Raw genomic sequence first — 26,912 nt, forward strand, 5'->3', positions numbered from 1 at the left:
ACAGACGCCAGTTTCTCCTGGTTCTGTAAGCATCAACAGAAGAGCACAACCTCTATTCTATCCCTCTTCGCCCACTAACAAACCACACCCGCATTTCTTACAGAGCAACATGAGCGCCTGGAGACCATGTAAATGGCAGCTGTGCACAGTATAAATCATCCTAACATAGCCCTTTTTTTCATACCGGATTACCAAATATAACCAGAATACAGCTCAATACTGCTCAATTTATTATCAGTCACAAATGGTCCACTTTTCATATATGTAAATTAGTGTTCTAAAATGTAATAAATTCAACTTTCACTGAGCCTAACTGCCATTTACACATGCACACTAATAACAAAAGTATTTTTTCCTCTTCATTTAATTCACAAACCGATATAAACTATTCTCATCAGCATGGTAGAATTTTCAACAGAGTTTAATATGCTATCAATTTAAGAATCATTGCAATGAAATGCTTCAGGTCGCTATGCTATTTAGTTGGAATAGGTTTTCCCTGTAAATCAAAAGGTGGAAGCATGAGAAATTGGGTGTACTGTATACATTTGTCTGAATTATTAGCCATAATGTTATATTAATATGCTTTTATAATTTGCCAAATCACCACCATAGAGCTATCAGAGAACAATGGAGGCATCCACAATATCAGAAGAGCAGCTATGTTTGTAAGAAAAGTATTTTTTCTCTGAAAGTACATAGTTATTAACGCAATAAAATAAGGAAGGACTGAAACATGTAAAATATTGAGTAGATTACTAGCTCAATCTCTTACAAATGATACTTCCCTTGAAGACTTGTCAAGAGCTGCGCATTTTGAATGCCATATATGGGTATAGGAGAGCAAAAATGACAATGAATTATTTAGCAAATTAACATTTTCTTTTAAGCACATAATTTGTTTGCAGCGATAGATTTAATGATGGTATGTTACTTTTTCCACATTCAAAGAAATGCAAAAAAAGATTGTTTTTGTATTTTTCCTATAATAAATATTTATATAAAATGTTAAATTATAAGGTTATCTTCAAAAAGGGAGACAAACCAATTAAGAGCTCACTTTTCAGTGCATGTTGCAATGCTGACAAAATGTACCTTTTATATAAAGTAGCAGGAACACAGCCAAAGATGTCTATCCATTGATTTAAACAGGAACCAACTACACGATAGAAGAATGAAGAATGTGTCGGACCCACATGTAGACAGACCCACTTGTATTGGCAGGAAGAAACTAAACAAAGCCAGACCATACCTAGAGGAAGGACTAAAGTAACACATAGCTATGTAAGAATCAAGTACCACAGGAGTGGAGAAAATACTGACATGTGAAGCCAAAGAATGGATGAAAGGGCAGAGTGGGGCCTGCCAGAGACTTAAACTGGTTTCCAAATCAAAAAATAATATTTTCTGTGCAAATACTCTGGGCTCTATCCCTGCATGGAGAGATGTCCAATCATTATGGAGGAAAGAGGACTGAATACAAAAGTATCAACTGAAGGCACACGCTTTGGAAAAGCAAACAATATTGGTTTTGTGTAGGCATGGGATAAGCATTTGTCGGGCACTGCTAGAACAGTACTACCTGGCTATAAAATGGCAAAAGCTGGAAAATGGTCTGATTATCTGGGCATAGGATAGCAGTGCCCGGTAAATGCCTAGCTAACACCTTTGCACAAGCCAAAACTGTTGGCTTTGTCAAGGCTGTTTTTGTAATAGGATTAGATATGATCTAAGCGGCTGAAGGCAGACTTGGTTAAGATATTTTTATTACACTACTTTCACAGCTGCAATTAAGCTATGAACTCTAAGCAGACCGGTTAAACAGAACACCGACATGCCAAAGTTTGAAGTTACTACTCAAAGAGATCCTAAGAGGATGTGGTTTGATAGGGGCAGGTAGTGGGTAGGAATGGTCATAGGGATTAGCATGGCCATGGACAGTCCATAAGTGGCTAAATAACCAAAAAACACTGACTAGCTTTGTGCCCCTCACTAGTCATCTCCCTCCTAGATGTACACCAATGCAATAGTTTCAACTTGTATGTAGTGCTTAATAGCCAAAACTAAATAAGGCATTTGTTATTATTGCTTCAGCAACAACCGAGCCACAACCTAGCCCTGAACGTAGCTACAGGAAGAGGTAATGTGTTTGAAAGTCGAGATGTTCCTTGTACTGCCTGCCAGTGCTAGGCGTGTGTGTGCATCGCTTTCCACATGGACCAGGAGTACATACCACAGATACCCCCATATAAAAACACATTTACAGATATATCAGACTTACTAAAGCAATACAATTGTTAGACAGCTGGGAATTGGGAACAGTATGAGTTGACAATCGGACTTGACACAGGACCTGAACTTATAACTTTCACTATTATTCACTATGCAATGCCATGTCATGTCATATGCCATCAGCGTGGATATCGATACATCAAATCCAAAAGGCTATCGAGCGTGCCCATGCAAAAAGTCAGTGTATAGATTTTACAGATATACATTGCCTCATACCCTTTAACCAGAGGTCCTCCTTAAGTGACTCAGCCAGTGCTATGGCTCCCTCATCTCCAATGAGCATGTTGCAATTCAGAGTAACGCGCCGTAAGCCAGCCATGCAATCCAGGTCAGGTCTTCTGTACCGAAGGCTTTCCGCCCATGCATCGCTGTGCCTTCTGGTGGCCTGGTGCTGTAAAAATAGGATACAAGATTTTTTTTTTAAATATTGGAGAACACAACAGAGGCACTACTCGGGGTGCACAGGGTCAGGAAAGTACATTATCACTGCTTGAATTTGAAAGACAAAGAATTTTCCTTCTCTGAATTAGCCATTTATGTGCCACATCAAGGCAATTATTGTATTACTGGTGGCTGTCTGCTTTTGTCCATTGATTACAGTAGCATGTGTGTGGAAGGCAGAGCAGGTGAGGTTGAATAGCCTACAAAAACCAAACCAACATTAAAGAGGGAGCTTGGTTGTGCAGTGCCTAGCAAAGATCACCTAGGTTTGCTATTCCAGTTTTAAAGAATGTGACTGGTGTGTCAACCACAAACAGATGGAATGGAAAAGTAGATGTATTCGAGGTATGCCAGGGAGAGAAAAGACATTTCCTTGATTGGCTAAACTTTGAGCTGTAATGCTTGACAGAGTTCAGAGTTTCAACCACGTCCCCAGGGTCCATTCTCAAAAGAATGCTCTTGACCACAATCTTCCTTTACCACTGCCTGCTTCAGTGCTCCATGGCCTCACTGCAGCCATCATTCTGGGTGAACCCACACTGTGTCCCGAAGGAGTTGCAGGTGAGGACATGATTTTGAAAAGGCTTGTGGGCCTTGCCTGTGACCCATCCACCGCCTGAGGCCCTTGCCCTAGTCTTGGTTCCCTCTCTCCCCTGGCCTTCCATTTTCCCTTGCATCCCTCCTCCCGCCTCCCAGCCCGCCCCCAGACCCCGATTGGCCAGCTCACTGGTCATAATTGACCCTCCATGGGCAGCTCCTGCGGTGTAGGGCCCCAAGGCAAAGGGCGGCTCCAACAGAGGCAGCTCCACATCGTGTCTGCCGGTGTCAGCAGGGGAAGCAAGTGGCCAGCCGTCAATCAGCAACGACTATGACCAATATGGTAGGAGTGATCTAGGTGGGGAGTAGAGCAATTACTCTACCCCGGAAACCTAGCCATTTATCAAACTTATCTAAAACACTCGGTTTATTTTCCGCCTCCCCCTCACCCACACACTGTCAAAACTAGCTGGGTGTATTACTCCACTCAGTTGCTCTGTTGTGCATATGCCTTTCATCCATTATACAGGACTCTCGCATCTAGCTGCATTTTTAGTACTACAATCACTGGTTCAACTGTCTCAAAGCTAGCTGTGGTTAATATTGCTGACACTTGTTCAACTGTGTCTCAAAGTTAGCTATGTTTGGTACTCCACTCAATTGATACGTTAGGCATAGTCCTCCCACTATACAGAACTCTCACATCTAGCTGTACTTTGTATTGCAGTCACTTGTTCAAATGTGTCTTAAAGTTAGCTGTGTTTAGTTCTCCACTCAGTTGCTCTGTTAGGCGGGCCTCTCTCCCACTTTACAAGACTCTCGCATCTAGCTGAGTTTAGTACCACGGTCACTTATTCAGCTGTGCCTCAAATCTAGCTGTGTGCAGTACCCCAATCGATTGCTCTGTTGGACATGGACCTCTCTCCCACCTTGCGGGGCTCACCCATCTAGCTACATTTAGTACTGTTGTCACTTGTTCAAATGTCACTCAAATTTAGCTGACTACATCCGTCAATTCTATAGTTACCAACTATACCCTTCTTCACACCACAGTCTGTTACTGCAGTCAACCGCTCCCAGGAAGACCAACACCAGGGACAGCCACTGGAAGAACCCAACGATATAACCCTAGCAAACCTCTGCAACACTACTCTGGACAGCGACTGAACAAGCAAGCAGTATCAGCTTCCTAGACCACCAACAAACTGAACCCAAACTAATACCGGACAATCCCTCACACCGAGTACAAAACCACAAGACAGCCAGAAAAAAAAAAGGTCAAGCTTAAAATGCAGCGCAAACAAATTGGACCAAAGGATAGACAAAGACAAGGAGCAGAAAGAACAAACACAACTGAACACCACCGAAGATTCATAACTGCAGAACACACTCCCACAGACAGGAACGACTACAGAACCAACGCTGAGAGAAGAGAGAAATCCCTCTACCTAACTCCATACCTCGCAAACAACCAGTCACAAGAACGAGCCAACCCAACATACAAATCAACAACAGCAGACAACGAAACACAACCATGCAGAAGAAGAACGGACAGCGCTAGAAATAACAAGAATGTAATCGACGCACTAACAACTTACATCACCAAAACAAGAGGAACCTCCACTTGACCATCAAAAAACTTTGAAGAGGAACTTGATGGAAACAAAAACCCAAGACTGAACCTAGAAGAACTTTTCGACGACACAGACACAACTGTACCAACACCCTAAAGAGGAGACCGACATGCAAGGAAATCGCAACACCACTCAGGAAACAAGGCAGACAATAAAACACAAACCAAACCACATCTTCAAAATCCACTGCAACCTAATAAACGCAAGATCCATGTAAAAACAGGCGACCAAGATTTTTGACCTTCTATGCGACAACGGCATTGACATCCTATTTATCACAGAAGCATGGCTGGGCGACAACTACAAAAATCACACTCCAAAGCTGCCTCCCGACCAACTTCAAATGCCTTCATGTAAACAGGAAAAATAAAAAAGGTGGCGGCCTTGCAATATCTTTCAAAGAACACTTTAAAATAAAAACCGACAAACCCCTCAACATCATCAACTGCGAAACCATGGTCATACACCTATCAGTGAGTCCAACATCTAACCTCACATTCATTCTTGTTTACAGACCACCGACATACGATGCAACCTTCGTCGACAACTTCATAGAAGCCATCACCAACATAGCCCTCAAGCACGATCATCTAATAATCCTGGGGGACTTCAACATCTGGTTTTAAGAAAAACACACCAACTGCCAAAACTCACTTATTGGGCAGCTAACAACCAGGAAACAACAATTGGTCAAAGGGGCAACACACTCAGCAGGACACACCCTTGACGCAATCTTCTCCAAAGAAAAAAACCTATCACCACTGCACCACTGATACAAATACTGTGGAACGACCATCTCATCATCCCATTCGTGATCACACTACCAACTCAAGTCCTCATCCACCCCCCACCCCCAAAGCTCACAACCATCACAAAAAGAAACTGGAAAACCGTCAAAGCAAGCAACCTAATGGAACAACTGGAGATGACCAAACCTTCAACTACAGAACTCAAGATGGCAGACCTAGATGGGAAAGCGGAGCTACTCCACAAATGGATCGCAGATACCATTGAAAACATCGCCCCAGAAAAACCATTTATCCCATAAAAAAAAAAACACAATGGCAAAATGGTTCACACCACTACTAAGCATCAGGAAAAAGAACAAGAAGCTGGAATTGGAATGGAGGAAAGAATACAACCAAGACAAGAAAACACTGTTCCAAAAACAAATCCACGCATTCCAGAAGGAAATTCAAATGGCGAAGAGAAGGCATTATGATGACAGAATCACCAATGCCAACAACACACAAAAAGAAATGTTCAACATCATAAAAGAAATGAGAAACCCACTGGATTGCCATAACACTCCAAGCCCACTCAGAGAAACTGTGTAACGACTTGGCAGACCATTTCAAGAACAAAATCAACGTCATCTGACAAATCATACAAAACAGACCAACCAACCATAACACTCAACCAACCGGACCCAACGAAGACCTACAGCACAAACTCCAAAACGTTCCGCAAATATCAGCAGAGGCATTCGCCGAGTTGGTAAAAAACAGCAAGAAAGCGGGATCACCCATGGATCCCTGCCCCCTGCCATTTACAAATCAATCCTCGCACAAGGAACACCATCGGAATACTACAGAAACCTCTTAAATCTCTCAATCACAACAGGATCTGTACTAGGATCCTTCAAACCAGCATATAGCAAACCACTTTTAAAAAACACAAGTGGCGATGTGGAGGACCTCGCCAACTACAGACCGATTTCAAATATTCCCTACAGGCAAAACTCATAGAAACTTCCGTATACAAATTAACCCAAGAACATGTAGAAAAACACCTCTTGCTAGACCAAGTACAAGTTGGTTTCAGACCCGAAAGAGTTACAGAATTGGCACTACTATCCATCTGGGACGATCTAAAAACAAACGCAGACTCCAACACAACCTCAGCTCTGATTCTAATTGAACTCTCTGCAGCCTTCGACACAGTAAGCCACGAAACCCTAGCCAAAAGATTGGAAGAGATAACGGACATGGCACTACTCTGGATTAAATCATTCCTAGCAGACAGAACCGAAACCGTATGGATAAAACCCTTTAAATCTACTCCATGAGTTAACGACTGTGGAGAACATAGGGATCCTCTCTATCACCACTATACTTCAACATCTACTAGACCCCAGTAATCAGAATCTTCAAAAAATACAAAATTACATGCTACAACTACGCAGATGACACTCAAATCATCTATAATATCGAAGACACTCAAGCCGATCATTGAACCCTAATTCACTGTCTAAAAGAAGTCTTTAACTTGATGAATGCCAACAACTTGAAAATCAACCCAAGAAAGATAGAAATCATGATTATATCCAAAAACCAAGAGAACAACATCTACATTCCCTGGCCGACGGAAATGGGAACTGTGCCCACACCTTCTAAGGTAGTAAAAAATCTAGGAGTCCTGATGGACAACACCCTAACCATAGAACCACAAATAAACGCAATAATCAAGAAATGCTTCTTCCTCCTTCACACAACAAGAAGAATCCTACCTTTCCTCTCCTTCACCCACTAAACACTCACAATCGTCGCCCACATGTCAGAATCGACTACGCAAACAGCGTCTACCTCGGGATGCCAGAATACCTCCTGAAGAAACTACAAACCATCCAAAATGCAGCAGCTAGACTCCTCCTCAAACTATCCAGAAGAGACCACATCAATACAGCACTAAAAATAATACATTGCCTCCCAGTCAAACATCGCATCACCTTCAAGACAATGTGCATAACATATAGGGCAATCAGCAGACAGGGAGCACAATTCCTACAAAAGAAAATAATCTACAAGCCAACAAGACTCCTCAGATCAAGCAATGAAATCCACCTGGAACCAAAACCATGCATAAAAAAAACTAGGGGGCTCATCCTTCTCTCACCTGGCTTCAAAAACCTGGAACATCATCCCGAAACAAATAAACACCAAAGACCACCTCCAATTCAGAAAACTACTAAAAACCTGGCTCTTCAACACAACAGAATCAAATTGAAACAACTAAACAATCAAACAGGAAACACAAAGAACAGGTTGACAGAAGTTAGGATGACACAGACAACCCTAGAAGCGACTAAGGGAAACTCCCACAATAACAAGATAGACAATGCTAGGTGGAATAGGACACAAGCGACAACCCCATGAGGACAGAATTAGCATCCCCGCCCAACTCCATCTAGCAACCCCGCCCACTCCATAAACACTATCAAATGCCACACTCGAATGGAATTCCGAGTGTTGGCGGTAAGCAGATTTGGACTGAGTTGCGAACGCTGGCATGAGCCGGGCACGGACAGAGCTGTGAATGATGGCAGGTGCCACGCATGGATGTAGTTGTGGGTGTTGGCATGTGCCACGCTGGGATGGGATATGAGCGGTAGCCTGCATGAGCGGCATGTCCGGTTGGATAGGTTTGCGAATGCCGACCATCGCCACATCTGGATAGAGTAGGCCAGATTTGGATCGAATCGCAAACACTTGCTTGCCTCACATACAACAGGCTTCAAAGGTGGGCAGGGGCCGAATTTGGAGGCAGTTGTGAATACTGATGAGCTTCATATAATGAAGGGATTGTGAATATCGCCGGATGCCGGTTCTAGACAGAAATGCAGAGATGTTTCCACGCCACACCTGGAATGAACGTGGACATTTTAGCACATTGCTTCCAGACAGCGATACCAATAACCAACCCACCAACAACCTCACCCCTCTACATACACCTCTCAAACTCTAACCAAACACAACCACAACCCTATAGCAAACCAAAACTGCACAAACTTCACTACACCACAACAACAAAACAAACCACACAGACTTGGACAACAACACACGACTGCTACCGACCGAGAAAAAAAACACCAAGCCCAGCCAGCAGTGTTTACTGCATTGAGGCTGCCAACGGCACATCACTGCTCTCTTGCACTTTTCCAGCTTATTCCCACTAACTCCCTCCCCTCCCCTTTTCAAAGTCGCCAGAGCGCCAGGGGACCACTCCGGCGGTGATAGTGTGCGGTACTGAAGTGGGAGAATGGAAGAACAGACTGCCGCCCTTCCCCTCTCGCGCTTGGCCTAGAGGATCACGGCCTAGACACCCGCCACGAGAGGAGTTTGCCTATCTACCAGACGACCAAATACCCTGGTACAGGAACATACGGATGTGCCCACCTACCTGCCCAGCAGCCCGCCCTGCCCATGCCGACACCTGCGGCATGGATCAACTCGACTAAACCTACACGTCGTTAGAGATGCCATGACGACCTAGCCAACGGTCAGCACACCTGTGCACACATGCACACCGGACACTCCCACACCAATCCACACGAAGAACATACTCAGTGCTATGACATAGGCGACAGACATACCCACGGACATGCATCTTTATTATTTTCCACATAGGCTCTCAAAATGCAGAAACGCAAGACGCATAAGGAACTTATCTAAAAAGGCTTGCTCACGCTTCTTCTAAGAACCATGTACCATAATGAAGAATATAACGGAGACACGATACTGAGGATAGAGCAATATGATACCGTAACCTAAAGAGCTCTGCATCAAACGGTTCCACCTATGCACCAGGCCCAAGTAGGCCGCAAGCAAAAGTTTCCATGAACATTGAATGAGCGAGAGCTCGGTTGCTGACCCTGCAGAATGAGCCCGGCGAAAGCACACCGCCAAGGGCACGATGTTGCAATCTCGCATGCTGCAAGCCGACGCCAAGGTCGCACCTGCAAGATAAACCAGGCACACAGTGGGAAAAACAATATTAATTGTGCTGAATTCTGCCTCAAACACGGTCCCACCTCACGTGACAAAGCCAAACCTGACAGGATGCCAAGCCCAGGAGGAAGGAGACGCCTAAATCCCACGTTTCAAGACACAGGCAGATACAATTAAAAGACTCATTGGACATCTGCAGCAGTGGGAGTAGTCGACCTCCCAACATATGAATAAATCCTCACATTGTTTACACCTACCCATAGTAAAAACATTGTTGCAAATGACAGGTGCACCGCGAGCTGGGAACAGCGATAGTCCCAGACTGGGAGGCTCGCGAGCGGACCAATCAGAACATGGGGCTCTTATCACTGACGCCATTAACATCGACCAATCCTCAGAGGTCTTCATGTAACAATGTTCATGTATCAAATTGAAGGGACAGCCCAAGTATATCACCTGACTAACCCTCAACCACTAATACCGTTCTCTATATGTATGCTATACTAACCCTACCACTCGAGTAACCAATCCAGAGTGGAAATAGGTTTTTTGCTAAACTTTGTAAGATGACACAAGTAGCGCGTCATACTAAGGTAAAAAGGGCCTGCGAGCCCCACGATTGTGTGTGTGTCAGGACGGACGTGTACGATCCTTGAACCATCCCTGCCGTTTTGTCTAATAAACGGCAGAGTCACCTTGCTTCTTGCATGTGTCTCATACTCTATCTCTTTTGGGATATACGGGAGGAGTTGGGGCCTCCCTGCCCAGAGGTCTACGGACGGCCCGGCCGACCCCGGCAGAATTTCCCCCCCGACAAGTTGGAGGCACTGCTGAGATCTGTTTTTTTTATTTTTATTTTTTTTTCCAGGTACTCCCGTTGCGAGGAGGCCCGGCGGCGCGGCCCCCTCTGCCGTTGCCCCCTTCTGAGGACTACAGGACCATCGCGGAACTGCGAGAAGACCGGACAGCGCAATCCGGATATTGGCCTTCGGGAGCCGGTTGAGAAGTATCCCGCCCGCGGTTGGCGAGTGTCCAGACGTGGTCCAGACAAGGGGAGGTGGCGAGCCGCTTGGAGGGGTGCACGCAGTCGAGCGGACCCGCATCAAGAGAACTTGGTGAGCATGCCACGCACAACAAGCAATGTGAAATTGTGAGGGAGGGGGGAGGAATTAAATACGGGAGGTGTTGCACAGTTGCGCGGCGAAGGTTTGACAATTTAGTGTTGGCAATGAAATGAATGGTAGCCGAACGATTGCGAGAGCAGTCGGCTACGTTACGCGAGAGAGGGGGGTGGAGCACGAAAACATCACGTGCGGCCGCTCGTAGACACTGATTGGCCTAGGTCGCGACTACGTGTAAGGGTGTGTGTGTGTGGTTTCCTACGATTTGGCATTTATTGATCAATGAGTAGATGAGGATCCCTATTGTTCGAGCAAGAAACTCGATAGGTAGATGACGTTTCCCTGTAGGCGGTAGCTAGTTAGTTGCCCAATACGGAAGATAATTGGCTGGTTAAGCCCTCCTGTCGAGGGGCATATCACACGCGAGGCGACGCAGCGTGCGCAGTCCGATTATATTATTGATTACCTTGTTCCAGGAGTGACAGGAAGACAGCTGTGAGGTTAACGGGGGTAAATTGCAAGTGTATTTTGGACTTAAAGAATATATGAAGAACTTACCAGTAGCTCGAAGAGATCGGTGACGTCACCAGTAGGGCTTTCATAGGATATCCCGAGCACAAGGCATCTTTCTTTCTGAGTGTGGTGGGGAAGGGAACTGTGGTAAGGGAGTGGAAACGGAGATAAACGGTAATGAGTTGATCGGGGAAAGGCGAAATGGGGGACGTGGCTGCGCACGGAGAACGCCGGCCACGGCGAGTGTAGAAGAAGGAGGAGGAGCAAATGAAAATAGGGCGACTGTATAAGAACGTCACAAGGGGTACGCAGCCGCAGGGGGCTACGTGCGCCTCGGCCGCAGGGGGCCGTAAGGGTGTTGTGTAAAGGAAGAAAGAAAGTATACAAATGTAAATACTATATTTTAATAATTTTCCTTAGCGGACTATCGCAAGTCCCCAAATTTACAGGGTCAGGTAAAGGTATAAGGCTGTGTATTGTAAGTGTTAGCAAGATAATAGCTACCAAATAGGGGGAGGATAACAAGTGGAGCGCTACTATGTCACACGGGACAGGATCGGGAGGGTGGGGGAACACCCTCACTACCCCACTGCAACACATATGTACCACACTGTCACCCCATAGGGAGAAACTGATCAAGTATAGCATAGAATGGACACAGGGGACGGACAACAAAATGATAACACCATGGCCGCCTAATGGTAGCTTCGATCCATATACCCAACATTCACTATTAAACCATCTGCATAATACATACAAAGGGAAGAAGTTGACAAACCACGTGGATGTGTTTAACTTATGGAGGATGTTCCAAGGGACCCGACCAGGACCAAATGGAATGTTCACTGTGGGGGAAATACCGGAAGAAAAAGAGATTAAGGAGGAAGGAGAGAATGGGAAAAAGGGGAGTGAAGACCCAAAGAACACGGGGAACGGACAAGAGGGAGGAGAAAAGAATAATAACTCAAAAGAAAATGAAATAAAAAAGGAACAGAGCAACGATATACCCCTAGCAAAGGTAGTGAAAACAGAGGAAGGGGGGGTTGTACCCTTTAAGAGAATTAGGAGAAATAGAAAGAGGACAGTTAAGGGCGGCTGAGGGGTACTCGAACCCGGCATACAGCCCGCCACCATATGTGGCTCATAGGAAGATGCCAGCAGGGGAGGGGAGGACTGGAGAAGAGCAAACTGTGGAAATAGGACATGATGAGTGGGTAGCTGCGCAGATACTATTAAAATTACGAGGTTCATTAACAGGAGAAGAGAAGGAGGTAGTAAGGAAATAGACGAGGATAATACCAGGGAGAGTGGAATGAGAGGGGAAGAGCTGTTACGACAAAAGGAAGAGATTTTGGAGGAACAACTAGCAGAGTTAAGGGATGAGCAGAATGAACTGATCAAACAGCTCGAGAGGGAGGAAAGAGAGAGAGCGAGGGGAAGGAAAGAAGGTAAGAACGAATTGGAAAAAATAAGGGAACGAACTGTGGAGCAAAGGAGAGAAGCTGAAAGGGTAAAAGCAGCAGCAGAAAGGGTATCAAGAGCAGTGCTACGAGAGAGGAAAAGGGAAGAAGAAGAGAAAGAAAAGGAAATGGCAATGTGGAAGAAGAGATTACTATCAGAAACGACTAAGAAATACGAAGAAGGGAGGGTGATAGAGAGCATATTAGAAAGGGAGAGGGTGAGATGGGAAAGGAAGAAAGAGAATGAAAGGATATTGGAAAAGGTGAGTAGTGAAGTAATGGAGGAATTAAAAAGGAAGAGGGAGGAAATTGGTAGAGAGATGCAGGAGAGAAATGAAGGGGAAAGAGAAGGTAGGAAATGGGTGAGTGAAGTAAGGGGGTATGTGTATAGAGACGCAGAAGTAGCAACAACATCAGCGCAAAGGGGAACGGTTGGTAAAGGAGAAAAGGGAGAACCGGACCTAATAGACTTAAAAACAGTAACAATCAAGGGGAAAAAGACAGAGTGGGGGCTGCCGTTTGTGAATGACTTTTGTAGTGAGGAAGAAGAAGGAATGGAGAAGGAAGGAAGAAACAGTGAAAGGGAAAGTCTAGATAAACTATACACCACCCGGACCAATACAGACTCACCATGGATCTGTAGGAGAAAGGATGAATTGGAGAGAAGTGAGGAGGAAGAGCAAGGGATAGCGGAAAGACAGACACATGAAGCCACACCGTCACCATCACACCCTCTCCCATCCCACCCCACATGCTCAACCACCTCACGCTCATTACGTACAATCAAACTTGCGCCCTTCACAAACGAATTGACACCCTATGCAGGTCGGCTTAGAGACCTCCCTAGACGCAGGCAGGAAGGACGAATATACACGCCCACATTAAATACAGGAAATGATGGAAGAAGGGGAAAAGATGGAGAAGAAAGAGTTATGAGTAGGGGAAATACGGACGAAATTGACGATGTAGGAGAGAGGGAAGAAGAGGAGGGGTGTGAGGACTCGATTTTATGGAACCCAAGGGATAAAACGAGACACAACTTAATGCCACTTCTGGAGAGGGGAGGGGTTAGACCACAGTACGTCCCTTGGAAGCATACAGACAAAGAAAATATAAAATGCAGGCTCCCATCATTAAGTGGAGGTGCGGGTAAATGGATATATGAAATGGAAAAACACACCGCAGGACAGAAATTGGCAGTGGGAGATGTAAAGGGCCTTCTAATATCGATATTAGGGGATGCAGCGGATGATATTTGGAAAAGAGCGGGATTCCCTGGCATAACAATAGCAAACACATCGCACGATGGGGCATCATTTGCAAACTGCAGACATGCACTATGGCAGGCACTGAGGGTACAGTACCCAGACACATCAGACATAGGAGCAATTACCTCACGCAAGATGCGTGAGAACGAAGATCCTGTTGATTATATCCAGGAAATCCAAGAGAAGTGGCGCATGGAACCTAGAGAACAATGGGACAAAACACCAGCAATATTTTATCATATACTAGTACAAGGGCTCCCAGAAGGAGTTCAGAAACAACTGAAGAAAGTAGTGGGAATGGAAGCAAAAGCATGGCCAGAAATACAACTGACAATAGTGCATCATTGCAGGACATGGAAAGGAAAAATGAAACAAAAGGAAGAGGACAGGAAAACGGAAGAGGCTAAACTAGTACAGAAAAAACTTACTAAATACACAATGGAAGGGGCACTAATAACTACACCTACAACAATGACCCAAAGCCCCACACAAGTAGTGGCTGCACAAGATCCCTCCCAAATACCACCTTCACAGACTATAACACAACAGGTGCCGCCACTCCAACCATACACGACCAACATGGGAGGAGGATACTCAATGCCAGGAGCTGGGTATTATAATTACAACAGGGGAAGAGGAGGAATTATGAGAGGAAGAGGATACAGATATAACACACAACAGCAGGTGGGAGGACTTAGAAATTCCTACCCCACCGGACAACCAGTATACCAGGACAACACAGGAAGCTTTCCATGGCAGAGTAGGGAACCACCGGTGTGTTGGAGTTGTGGATTAGTAGGGCACATGTCACGCACGTGTAGAGTAAGACCAGGAACACCATCATGGAGCGAACAGGGACAACCAAGGCCCACACAGGAACAGCAGGGCATACAGCAACAGCAGACGTTGCAACAGGGAAATGAACAGCAACAACTAATAACACAACAACAGCCACAGACATATTCACTGCCACAACAACAGGTAGCGATAACACAACAACCCCAAGCACAACAAACACAACTGGGTAGGGTGACGGTCCTGGGACACAACCCTTACACAGGAAATGGTCAATGGTTGTACCCTCAATAGGACAGCCCACAGACGGCCTTGGTGTGTCCCATCCTGTCAGTAACACCTAATAGTGCGGAGGAACCACGCATAGAGGTAACGATAGGTGACAAAAAATTATCATTCCTTGTTGACACCGGGGCGACCCGGTCTTGCATAAGAGAAGGTAAATTTAAGATGTCGGGCGAAGCCATGAACACCCAAGGATTCTCTGGGGCTAGAGGGTTGGTTCCCTTTACTGATAACATTCCCTTATCTATAGGAGATTATGACATGTCAGTCCCACTTTTATATTATAGTGCCTCACCAGTAAATATACTGGGGAGAGACATCATGAACAGGTTGAATATGACGATCTCCTTTACGGAGGACGGCATAATTTGCTCTACTCCAGGAATTAACATGCTCACAGCACGACAGATTATGCAAGCATACTGCGGACAGACAGCGATTAGGGCTGAGCCAGTAGATGGTGAACTATTCCAGTACGGGACAGACATGGCATTTGCATGGATGCCAGGGATAGAGGGAAAGATCTGGAGGAGGCCAGCCACCTATTTGTTCAGACCAGAAACACCAGTCAATGAACCAGAAGGAAAGGTGGTTCCAGTGGACATTGAGAGCATTATAGCAACAGCTGATTACATTGCGGTACATGCCCAAGACAGAGAAGGAAGAGCATGGAGGGCAGTGATAGCACTAGCAGAAGGATGTAGACTCACCCAGGTGTCAGATGAGGAGCTGTTCTCAGAAGAAAAGGAGGAAGGTGAAATGGTGTTTATGATGAGTGTGGAAATATGGCTAAAAGTGGCATACAAACAAGTGGCACAGAAAATTGCAATGGCACTTGAGGCAACCACATCCACCCCAGTTCCCTTCTTTGAGGAGGATATGACAAAAGTACCCATATCATTATGGACTACCGGCCCCTATGACGTGGGGTGCATAAAAAGTATAGGGGGAGTAAGGATAAAATTGAAGAAAGGTCCAATACTCCCCAGAGTGAAACAGTACCCACTATCAAAAGAGGCAGATGAGGGCATATATGAAACCATAACGGCCCTTATAAATAATGGCATATTGGTCCCCTCAGAATCACCATGTAACACGGCTGTATACCCAGTGCGCAAGGCTAGAGGGGGGTCTTGGCGCTTCATACAGGATCTCAGGCCCTTGAACAACATAGTAGAAGCAGAATACCCTATAGCCGCAAACCTGGCCACAATATTGTGTGGCATTCCAGCAGGAGCATCACGATTTACAGTGATCGACCTTAAAAATGCTTTTTTCTCAATACCATTGCACCCAGACTCACAAGATTTGACAAGCTTTACTTACAGAAACACAAAGTGGAAAAACACCAGATTGCCACAAGGGTACAGCGAAACACCCTCAATATTCAACAGAGTAATACAGATGGATTTGGGTAACATTGAAGTGGTAAGCACAGTGTTGAAGTATGTCGACGACATAATAATTTGCAGTACAAACGAAAGAACATGCAGAGAGGACTCATTAAAGATGCTGACAATACTGGCTGAAAAAGGTTACAAGGTAGACATGGAAAAGTTACAGTACTGTCAAGAACAGGTACTTTACATTGGTCAGCTCATAGCCCAACATGGAAGAAAGATTGCAACACAAAGAGCACAGGCCATTTCAAAAACGCCAGTACCACAAACAGTGAGGGAACTGCAGCAGTTCCTGGGTCTGTGCAACTACTGTAGAGCATGGGTATTTGATTACAGCTCATACATAGGACCCCTGCTTGAGGCGTTAAAGGAAGCTAATAAAGGGGAGAAAAAGTTGGGGTGGACAATGGAAATGAAAGAGGCTTTTGATCAACTGAAAGATGCGATATCAACTGCTCCGGTACTGGCAACCCCGGACTATGAGCGACAATTCTTTATATTTTCACATTGCGACTCAGCAGTAATGAAAGCAGTGTTGGCTCAAAAAACAAGCATGGGCTACAAACCAGTAGCATTTTACAGCGGCCACTTAGACCCTGTGATGTTAGGTCATTTCCCTTGCGAACAAGGTCTCGCCGCAGCTGCTTTTGCGGTAGAGAAAGCATCAGCAATCACCATGGGTGCCCGACTACACTGTTTGTGGAACATGCACTATTTGCAATATTGAATAAACCTAAGTCCACCCTAACCACGCAAAGGGCGTCAGGTTATGAGATCATCTTATCCAGAGCTGAACTATCAATTGTTAGATGTAGCACAGTCAACCCTGCAAGGTTCCTAGCAGAAGTACTTGAGGAAGGAGATTATGCACACGATTGTACGCAAATCACTGAAATGTACTCATGTACTAGAAAGATTGAAGAGAACGCACTAGAGGTGAGCTCCTGTTCATTGATGGGTCATCAACTATCGACCAAAGGGATGGTATAAGGAGGACTGGGGCAGCAGTGGTAAAAATGATGGAGGTACCGGTGTGTGTGGCAATGCAATGTGTACAACTACCACAGCATTATTCCGCTCAAGCAGCAGAACTAATTTCACTAATCTTGGCGTTGAAGGAAAGCTTTGACAAACGAGTGACCATATATTCCGACAGCGCATATGTTACGTCCACTGTCCACTCAGGGCTGTCGAAATGGAGAAGAAGAGGGTTTAGGAGAGCTGATGGCACTCCAGTGCAACATGCCCTCCTATTGGCTGAACTAATTGAAGCAATAAATGACCCCCAAGAATTAGCTTTGGTCAAATGCACCGCACACACCAATGGTGAAGACATTTCAAAAGGGAATGCAACAGCAGACGCACATGCGAAGTATGCTGCATATTTTGGTGAGATATGGAACCCCCCAGAGTCAGAGAGAGGGAGAGGGAGGGGAATGGCTAAGGAGATGTTGATAAGAGAAGGGTACACCCATGTCCCAGCCACACAGATAATGGAGCTACAAGCGGCTGCACCAATGGCAGAAAAAGAATTATGGGTAAAAAGAGGATGCACAATGTCACCAACTGACGCACTATGGCACCAGGGTAACACTGGAAAGATTGTAATATCACTGGCACTATTGAACACCGCCCTGAGCCAACTACACCACCCAGCCCACACAAGCAAGGAAGTAATTGCAGCACGAATTAGGGAAGACTGGTTCTGCCCTGAGTTAAATTCTCATGTGTCAAATTTTATCAGCAATTGTCTCACATGTCAACAGTTTACGGCCGGTCACACTCTGAAGGTGATAAGAGGTACTATACCCCGGCCAGAGGGACCCTTCCGACATCTCCATATTGACTATGTTGATATGATCAACGTATGTCAAGGAAATAGGTATATGATTGTAGTAGTATGCCCATTCTCGAGGTGGATTGAAGCAGGGCCCTGTTCACACCCAGATGCATTCAGAGCAGCTAAATTCCTAGTGAGGGAGGTCTTCCCCAGGTGGGGAGTGTGCGAGGTACTGCGGTCAGATAATGGCCCACATTTCGCAAACGAAATGTTCCAGCACCTCACATCCTTACTGAACATCAAGCATAAATTTGCATGTGCATACCACCCACAGGCCAACGGTGTATGTGAACGCCTGAATGGTCTATTAAAGGAGGCAATTGCAAAAATACAGCAAACAACAAAGAAGAGTTGGTTGTATTGCCTTCCACTAGCCCTATTTGAGCTAAGGAATAGACCAGGTTCCGACCACCACCTCACCCCTCACGTGGTGGTTACTGGACGTCAAATGCTCCTTCCCCTAACGCCAACATCAAGAGCATTTACCGATCACGAGAGTACTGCAAATGTCTTTGGTGATGAAATGTACCAATATGTGTCTTCTTTGATTACTAGTGTAGTGTTTGTGTCTCAACAGCTCGAGCGCACACGGGGCGGGTCTAACAGCGACCAACAAAAAGACGCGGATAAAGAATTGGAAAAGGAAAGACTGTGCAAAGTTGCTAAAGGTGACCACGTACTACTTCGCAATTTCAACAGAAAGTGGAACAGCCCACGCTTCACTGGCCCCCATCTGGTAGAGGATCTATCAACGAGAGCAGTAAAGCTACAGGACAAACGTGCCTGGAACCACCTACACGACGTAAAGATCTACAAACTCCAGACCCGCCCCAGCGCCACCGACAGGGCCACTGGAAGAACAACAACAGCGTCACCAACGGAGGAAGAGACTTCTACTACAACTAACGGCCTAAGTGTCCCCATACCCTGCCACCCCTCAGATTCCCCAGAGACAACTACTAGAAAAGAAAGGGGTGATCCCCATATCGCCCACCCCATGGTTACACGATTAAAGAGTAAAGAGACTTCCGCCAGTTGAGCCCCAAACCGTCTGCCCATTGACCCCCTACCCATTGTAGTAATAACTGAACTGAAGGACATTGTCTTGCACATATACACATGTAAACACCTGAATGTTATCTTTCTTTTCTCTCGCACATGCAGGTACAGCGTATTATTGTACTATTAAGAAAGTAGATAACTAACCAATTCACTGCCCAGGAGTAGATGGTACCCTCAGACGATAATTACCTGGAAGAATTGTCACAGCAATTTGTATATGAAATAAAAAGGCCAACGTACCTGAAAAGAAGGAGAGCACGTGTCTACTACACAGCATTCCTCTTGGCCATAGAACATTCAATGCCCCACCTCCAACCATACTTGCCGGCCCTAAGAGATAGATCGCTTAGATTGGCGTGGGAACAGCTCTTCGCCTGGGCACTGAATGACTACTTGATAGGGAGAGCTTAAAAACGACAACTAACATTAATAACAAGCATATTAAGAATTTTCAGGCGGGCAACTGTAACGTCGCAAGAATAAGCTGCCGGACTGCAGCAAGGTCAGAGCAAAATGCCGGTGAAATTAGCATTTGTAATAAAATCGATAGGGATTGTAATGATCACCGGATTCTTGGCTGCCTCTGTATGGCAGTACAGCTATGCTATCAATATTATTGCTGTACCCAAACCTAACACACCCCCACCCCCAGCTGCAACAGGTGTTACGTCAGGTGGTACTAGTAAAATCCCACACAAGGAAAATAGAGTTAAACGCAGCACATACTCAGATAATAAAAGGTATTGATGATTACATACAAGATTCAGCGCACATCTCAAACAACATATGGTACCAACACATGACCCACATAGGTAAGCAGACAATAGAAGACAGCTGCTACGTTTGCTCATTAATCCCATACGCCATGAGCGCTTCACGAACATTTGTTGCCACGGAGATAGATGAAAAAATAGCACGATGTATAATATACCTGGCACTGTTCCAGACGAAAGGAAGATTTCAAGGGACAGTGGTGCAACTGGTGTGGAAAACACAAGATACATATCCATATGAAAACAACTTCCTCAAGACTTATTTGAGTTACCACAAGAGCAGTTTACATGCTGAAGGATTCAGATACATAACAAGTGGTCCTGAAAAAGGAGAAACAAAGAAAGTAACACTATAGTACCTACCATGTGATTGGTACGCCACTGAAGTCCCTGGTAAGAACGGATGTTGGGAAAGACCACTGGTGATAATAACAGGGAAGGTGTACATGAACAACAAATGGGACATAGGAGTGGTTGGTAGCAACATGGTAACAAAAGAAAATATTTCAACTATTGATGGACACAACCATAGATGTTGGATGACTTGGGTCAAGTACGTACCCATGCTCATGTGGATGGAGAAGGATGAAGACCCAATAACAATACTGCCGCTAACTGCGCCTAAGGTATGCAACCAACATAAAGGGGAGGTGGACGTAGGATACAACACCAACTGTGAAAGCGTGATGGAGTTACCTGAGGGGGGAGCAGGAACAGCAGTAGTAATGGACCATTACTGGGCCTGTGGAGAAAAAGCATACCACACACTGCCCCCTCTGTGGAATGGTATATGCACAATAGTGCACGTTAATGTACCATCACTAGTGGTACCCCAGAAACATGTCAATATGGCGAACTTCCCCAAAATGGATGAAGGGAACAAAAGGAAGAAGAGATCTGTACAACCTCAGAAGGAGCCAGAGAGCAAAACCAACGGCAATCATACTGTCCTGAATAGAAAGAAAAGACAAGGAGAACCTCTGACAGGAAATTACCTATGGGGAAGGTCGGAAACAGCACTCATTTCAATTCCACCAGAGCACAGACTATTCAGCAGAGCAGCAATGTTCTTCTCCTCAATAATACATCCAGGACTACAGGCTTACGCAAACGCAAAATGGCTCCAGATAACTCGATGGGAACTAATGATGACTATTAATTCTACGGTAAATGGATTCAACGCAATAAAAGAGGAACTGCGAGCTGTGAGGATGGTAGCACTTCAGAACAGATATGTACTGGACCTCCTCACAGCAATGGAAGGAGGAGTTTGCGCTAAGATAGGACAATCATGCTGCACATTCATCCCTACCAACGATGCTGACAATGGTACACTGATAGAAGCAGTTTTACAACTGGCCCAGATGCACTCAAAAATGATGGATGAAAGTAAAGGTGTGAAAAAGGATGAGCGCTGGTTTTCAATATTATGGTCCTGGATGCCATCTTGGCTGTCAGATGGACTGAAGATTATAGTTGGATGTACTATTTTGGCTGGAGCTACACTGATCATAATAAGTTTTTGGAAGGCCCGGAAGGCACGCACCACAGACGAGATGATCGAAATGGTTGGTATGCACCTCTTGATGCCAACAGACGACGGCCAGCACACAGGCACAATCATAAAAGAGAGAGAGAAGTTGCGCAACCAGATCATCACAAACCACCTGGACCCACCATCTGTGAAGCTCGAAAACCCAAGAAACCCAAGGAGCTACATAGGGAAATGGGTATACTGCACTCCTGGAGGAACCTGTGCATATATGTATTGGTCATTTGAAGACCATGTTAACCACTATGGACATTTGGGAGGAATAACTAAAATATGGAGAGTGAGAGGAGATAAAGAAAAGGATATGTTTGTGGTCGACAAGTCGACCAGAGGGGGGACTGAAGTGGGAGAATGGAAGAACAGACTCCCGCCCTTCCCCTCTTGCGCTTGGCCTAGAGGATCATGGCCTAGACACCCGCCACGAGAGGAGTTTGCCTATCTACCAGACGACCAAATACCCTGGTACAGGAACATACGGATGTGCCCACCTACCTGCCCAGCAGCCCGCCCTGCCCATGCCGACACCTGCGGCATGGATCAACTCGACTAAACCTACACGTCGTTAGAGATGCCATGATGACCTAGCCAACGGTCAGCACACCTGTGCACACATGCACACCGGACACTCCCACACCAATCCACACGAAGAACATACTCAGTGCTATGAGATAGGCGACAGACATACCCACGGACGTGCATCTTTATTATTTTCCACATAGGCTCTCAAAATGCAGAAACGCAAGACGCATAATGAACTTATCTAAAAAGGCTTGCTCATGCTTCTTCTAAGAACCATGTACCATAATGAAGAATATAACGGAGACACGATACTGAGGATAGAGCAATATGATACCGTAACCTAAAGAGCTCTGCATCAAACGGTTCCACCTATGCACCAGGCCCAAGTAGGCCGCAAGCAAAAGTTTCCATGAACATTGAATGAGCGAGAGCTCGGTTGCTGACCCTGCAGAATGAGCCCGGCGAAAGCACACCGCCAAGGGCACGATGTTGCAATCTCGCATGCTGCAAGCCGACGCCAAGGTCGCACCTGCAAGATAAACCAGGCACACAGTGGGAAAAACAATATTAATTGTGCTGAATTCTGCCTCAAACACGGTCCCACCTCACGTGACAAAGCCAAACCTGACAGGATGCCAAGCCCAGGAGGAAGGAGACGCCTGAATCCCACGTTTCAAGACACAGGCAGATACAATTAAAAGACTCATTAGACATCTGCAGCAGTGGGAGTAGTCGACCTCCCAACATATGAATAAATCCTCACATTGTTTACACCTACCCATAGTAAAAACATTGTTGCAAATGACAGGTGCACCGCGAGCTGGGAACAGCGATAGTCCCAGACTGGGAGGCTCGCGAGCGGACCAATCAGAACATGGGGCTCTTATCACTGACGCCATTAACATCGACCAATCCTCAGAGGTCTTCATGTAACAATTTTCATGTATCAAATTGAAGGGACAGCCCAAGTATATCACCTGACTAACCCACAACCACTAATACCGTTCTCTATATGTATGCTATACTAACCCTACCACTCGAGTAACCAATCCAGAGTGGAAATAGGTTTTTTGCTAAACTTTGTAAGATGACGCAAGTAGCGCGTCATACTAAGGTAAAAAGGGCCTGCGAGCCCAACGATTGTGTGTGTGTCAGGACGGACGCATACGATCCTTGACCCATCCCTGCCGTTTTGTCTAATAAACAGCAGAGTCACCTTGCTTATTGCATGTGTCTCATACTCTATCTCTTTTGGGATATAGGGGAGGAGTTTGGGCCTCCCTGCCCGGAGGTCTACGGACGGCCCGGCCGACCCCGGCAGAATTTCCCCCCGGCAGTACAAATATCCTTTAACATTAACATGCGTTGGCGGCTCTGTTGCTCATGCTGCCCCGCCTCTCATGTGCTCCCCAGCACCTCTCCACTCTCATACCCTGGGGCTCCTGCACCAAACGCCTACCCTGGCATAATAGCTTTATAACCCTCCATCTGCAGGGTACACCTGCAGGTAATGGCCCTAAGCATGCATTAACTTAGGCTTTCAGGCCATTACCAGTCCATACAGCCGGTGGATGTGGGCTATAAAGCATTAGTGTAAATATATATTCTATCATTAAAGGTTTGTTTCATAAACCATCCACAATGATCACGATACCCACATCCTCCCCATGAATGGGCCAATGATATTTCTTTATGACAGACTGTAAAAATAGCCACATGATGACAAATAGAAGCACAAAGGCTGCCATATTAAAGAAACACTGTGAGTGAAGCTTGTTTGAAAGAGGCCACCTGAAATTGGCTTTTTTGCCAGCACTAGTTCTATGCTTGAAGAAACATGCACTTCGGCATACTGTGCATACAATGTAGACCTCTGAATTGAAATGGTTACAAAAATGTTGATCTTGGGTGGCCAGTCGTGTGCCCAGAGTCACTTTAAATTGTCACTCTAATGACCACTGTATAGCCTTGACATGACCCCACATACATGCTTGAGTGTGGTACATTTTATTTACATTCATATGTTTACTACTAGCATCAAGTGAGGGGGATTCAATTGTAATACATATTAGCACATTGAGATTGACATGTTGGAATAAATTACCACCTTTTAAAAATACATCATATCGTCCTGGCACTGGGACATAAGGGAAAATACTTGAAACTATATATAATGAATTGTTAAATAGTTGAAACAACAAAGAATTAGGATTCCCTTTGCATACAGTTACAAGTTTCCAGCTGCTACATGTGCCAGGTTTTTCTAGATTGTATTTATAAACGGATAAGTGAAGATTACACAGCTGCTGAGACACACGACTCAAATTTGTGTGACCATTAAGATTTAGAGAAACGGGTGGTTAAAAAAACTTGATTCGGAAGTGAGGTAGAGAAGGACTTGGCACAAGGCATGTTGGCCTTCACTTTAAAAGCTCCTCATGCTTGGTAGAGCATAAAGTTAAGGCCATCAAAACAAAGACCTCATCTGCTACTGTGCCCCCATGACAGGATTGGCTCTATTGAGCTACGTTTGAGGTCTTATGTCTAGACCAAAACACATCTCTCTTAATGTTAAGTAAACATGGCCTGCTTAGTTTTGGATCTGCCTGCTATACATTGTTCCTTTCGTTCTGGCAAATGGTTGGGTGCAAACTCTGAGATATCCTTCAACAATGTTGCATTGCTATAAATGAATGGAACATTTGTACTATACCTGCATTTCCCATGGTTTCAACACTTTCTTGTACTTACATTCAGCAGTCAGAGAGGGCTGTTCGGAAAAAGAGCTACGCCTAGCACATGTGTCACTGAGACTACAACCGAATCAGACACTCCATAACCGGCTGGAGGAAAATTGGCAGAGGTGGCAGTGGAAAGCAGGTGTGGGGAAGGCACCATTCACAGAAGAACGGGACCAATGGAGGAGAGGATGGAACTTGTTTAGAGGGGGCTCAAGCATGATCTCCTTAATAAAGGTCCTTGAAATTAATTCTCGTGACATTGATCCTGCAGGACACAACTGCCTGAACACCAGAGGCTTAGGCTTGAGCAAAGCTGGGTAAACATCAGGGAGATAACACAGAGTGGGCCGTTTAATGGCCCAGGGATCAACAGATGACTTGAGACCACCATTGGTGTAAAGGCAATTTTTGTACAACCCTCTCTTGAGGGATCTAGAACAACTGACCTTAACGGGGGGCTCAAACACCTGGCAAGAAGGAGAAGCCAGACCTCTATTAAAGGTAATTAATGTTGACCGAGCAACAAAGCCTAACTTTCAGGTAAGGGTAGCAGCCTGACACAAAGGTACAATTAGTCCACACACTTATCTCTAGAAAATATACCACACTGATATACTGAAAAATATATACCTTTATTAAGTTACACATACAAGTCTCTCCCAGGTCAAATAAGAACTTGCCACATAATGCAGAGTATTAAAGAATCCACAATGTGCCTGATTTACAAAAGCTTTTTTTCAATGGGAAGGTTCCATTGAAAAACACTTTATAAATCAGGCCCAGTATGATATAAAAACAGTAGCTTCCTTGGGGGACTCTCGTCACCGTAGTGCTTTTATGTGGGCACCCTATCACAGAAAGACATTCAACATAAAATGACAAAAGGGGGTGGGAGAACAAGGGAATCAGACAGCCTAATAAAGCAGGTAAAATCCCCCAGGGCCTGGCATGCAATAGAACAATGTCCCAAAGACACAATCCACCCCTTTGTATATGGTAGCTTCTAGACCAGTTTGTCTGCACCCAACACATATAGGCAAGGGTTAGGAAGAAAAGGGAACTAGACATTTTAACTGCCAGGAAAAATAGTCTATAGAGAGAAGGGGGACATTCCCCTGATCTTTTTTTATTTTAATTTATGAGTGGAAGAAACATATCCAGGAAAAGGGAGACATTCTGCTGTTTTTTTTATTGTTTCCTTCTAGTGGTAGGGATAGAATAGCTTAGAGAGAGACGGAGGACAGACCATTTGTTTTTGGACTTCCCTAAAGACGACAAGGCCCCTAGTTAGTTGGTAAGGTAGGGAACCCCATATATTAGTGATAGTTGAGCATTTGTTCTCTGATTATTTAACCTCATTAGTGCCAAGGACGAGGTATCTCATCTTTGGAATTCCCTCCCTGTTGCCAAGGACGAGATACCTCGTCCTTTTCGGCACTTTGTTTTGTGTGATCCCACACAAAACTGTAATCCAACCCCCGGGCTATGTGAGGGGGAGGTCCCCCCTCACTGCCAGGGGGCTGGATTATCTTCAGTTTCACGTCGGCGTGCTTTACGCACTCCAACGTGAAAGTGAAAGTAATTTTCACTGCAACAGCCATTTCGGGCTGCTGCAGTGAAAATATCAGGTGAGTGTTCACCTTTCTTCCCCTCAATCTCCAGCTGCATTTCAAGCCGGAGATCGAGGGAGGTGTCGTTGAAAAGGGGAGATTCTCCCCTTTCCAACGACACCCTTTGTGACAGCATTGCAGCCCAGGGCGCTCGATGCGCAGGCAGCAATGCCCACTAGACACCAGGGATACGTTTGTGACATGGGGGAGAACGGGGGCTGCTTACAGTAAGCAGCCCTCTCCCTCCCGGCCCCCAAAGCATGGGGGCACATATGTGCACAACCCTGGGGGCAGATGGCTGATCTGTCCCCAGGGAAGGGGGCAACAACAAAAAAAAATGAA

At 45.4% G+C, this 26,912-nt stretch overlaps 1 protein-coding gene across 1 annotated transcript in view; it reads right to left on the reverse strand.

Annotated features, from left to right (window-relative positions):
* Nucleotides 1-26,912, reverse strand: part of CEP78 (centrosomal protein 78) — a 1,593,497-nt gene that overhangs the window by 984,578 nt on the left and 582,007 nt on the right. The window contains exon 6 of the mRNA XM_069625901.1: nt 2,509-2,683. Within this exon, the coding sequence (XP_069482002.1) occupies nt 2,509-2,683 (175 nt within the window). The remainder of the gene's footprint in view (nt 1-2,508; nt 2,684-26,912) is intronic.

The sequence above is a fragment of the Ambystoma mexicanum genome, chromosome 6p, assembly GCF_040938575.1.
Source record: "Ambystoma mexicanum isolate Mex_15411 chromosome 6p, UKY_AmexF1_1, whole genome shotgun sequence".
In the NCBI taxonomy this organism is placed as follows: domain Eukaryota; kingdom Metazoa; phylum Chordata; class Amphibia; order Caudata; family Ambystomatidae; genus Ambystoma; species Ambystoma mexicanum.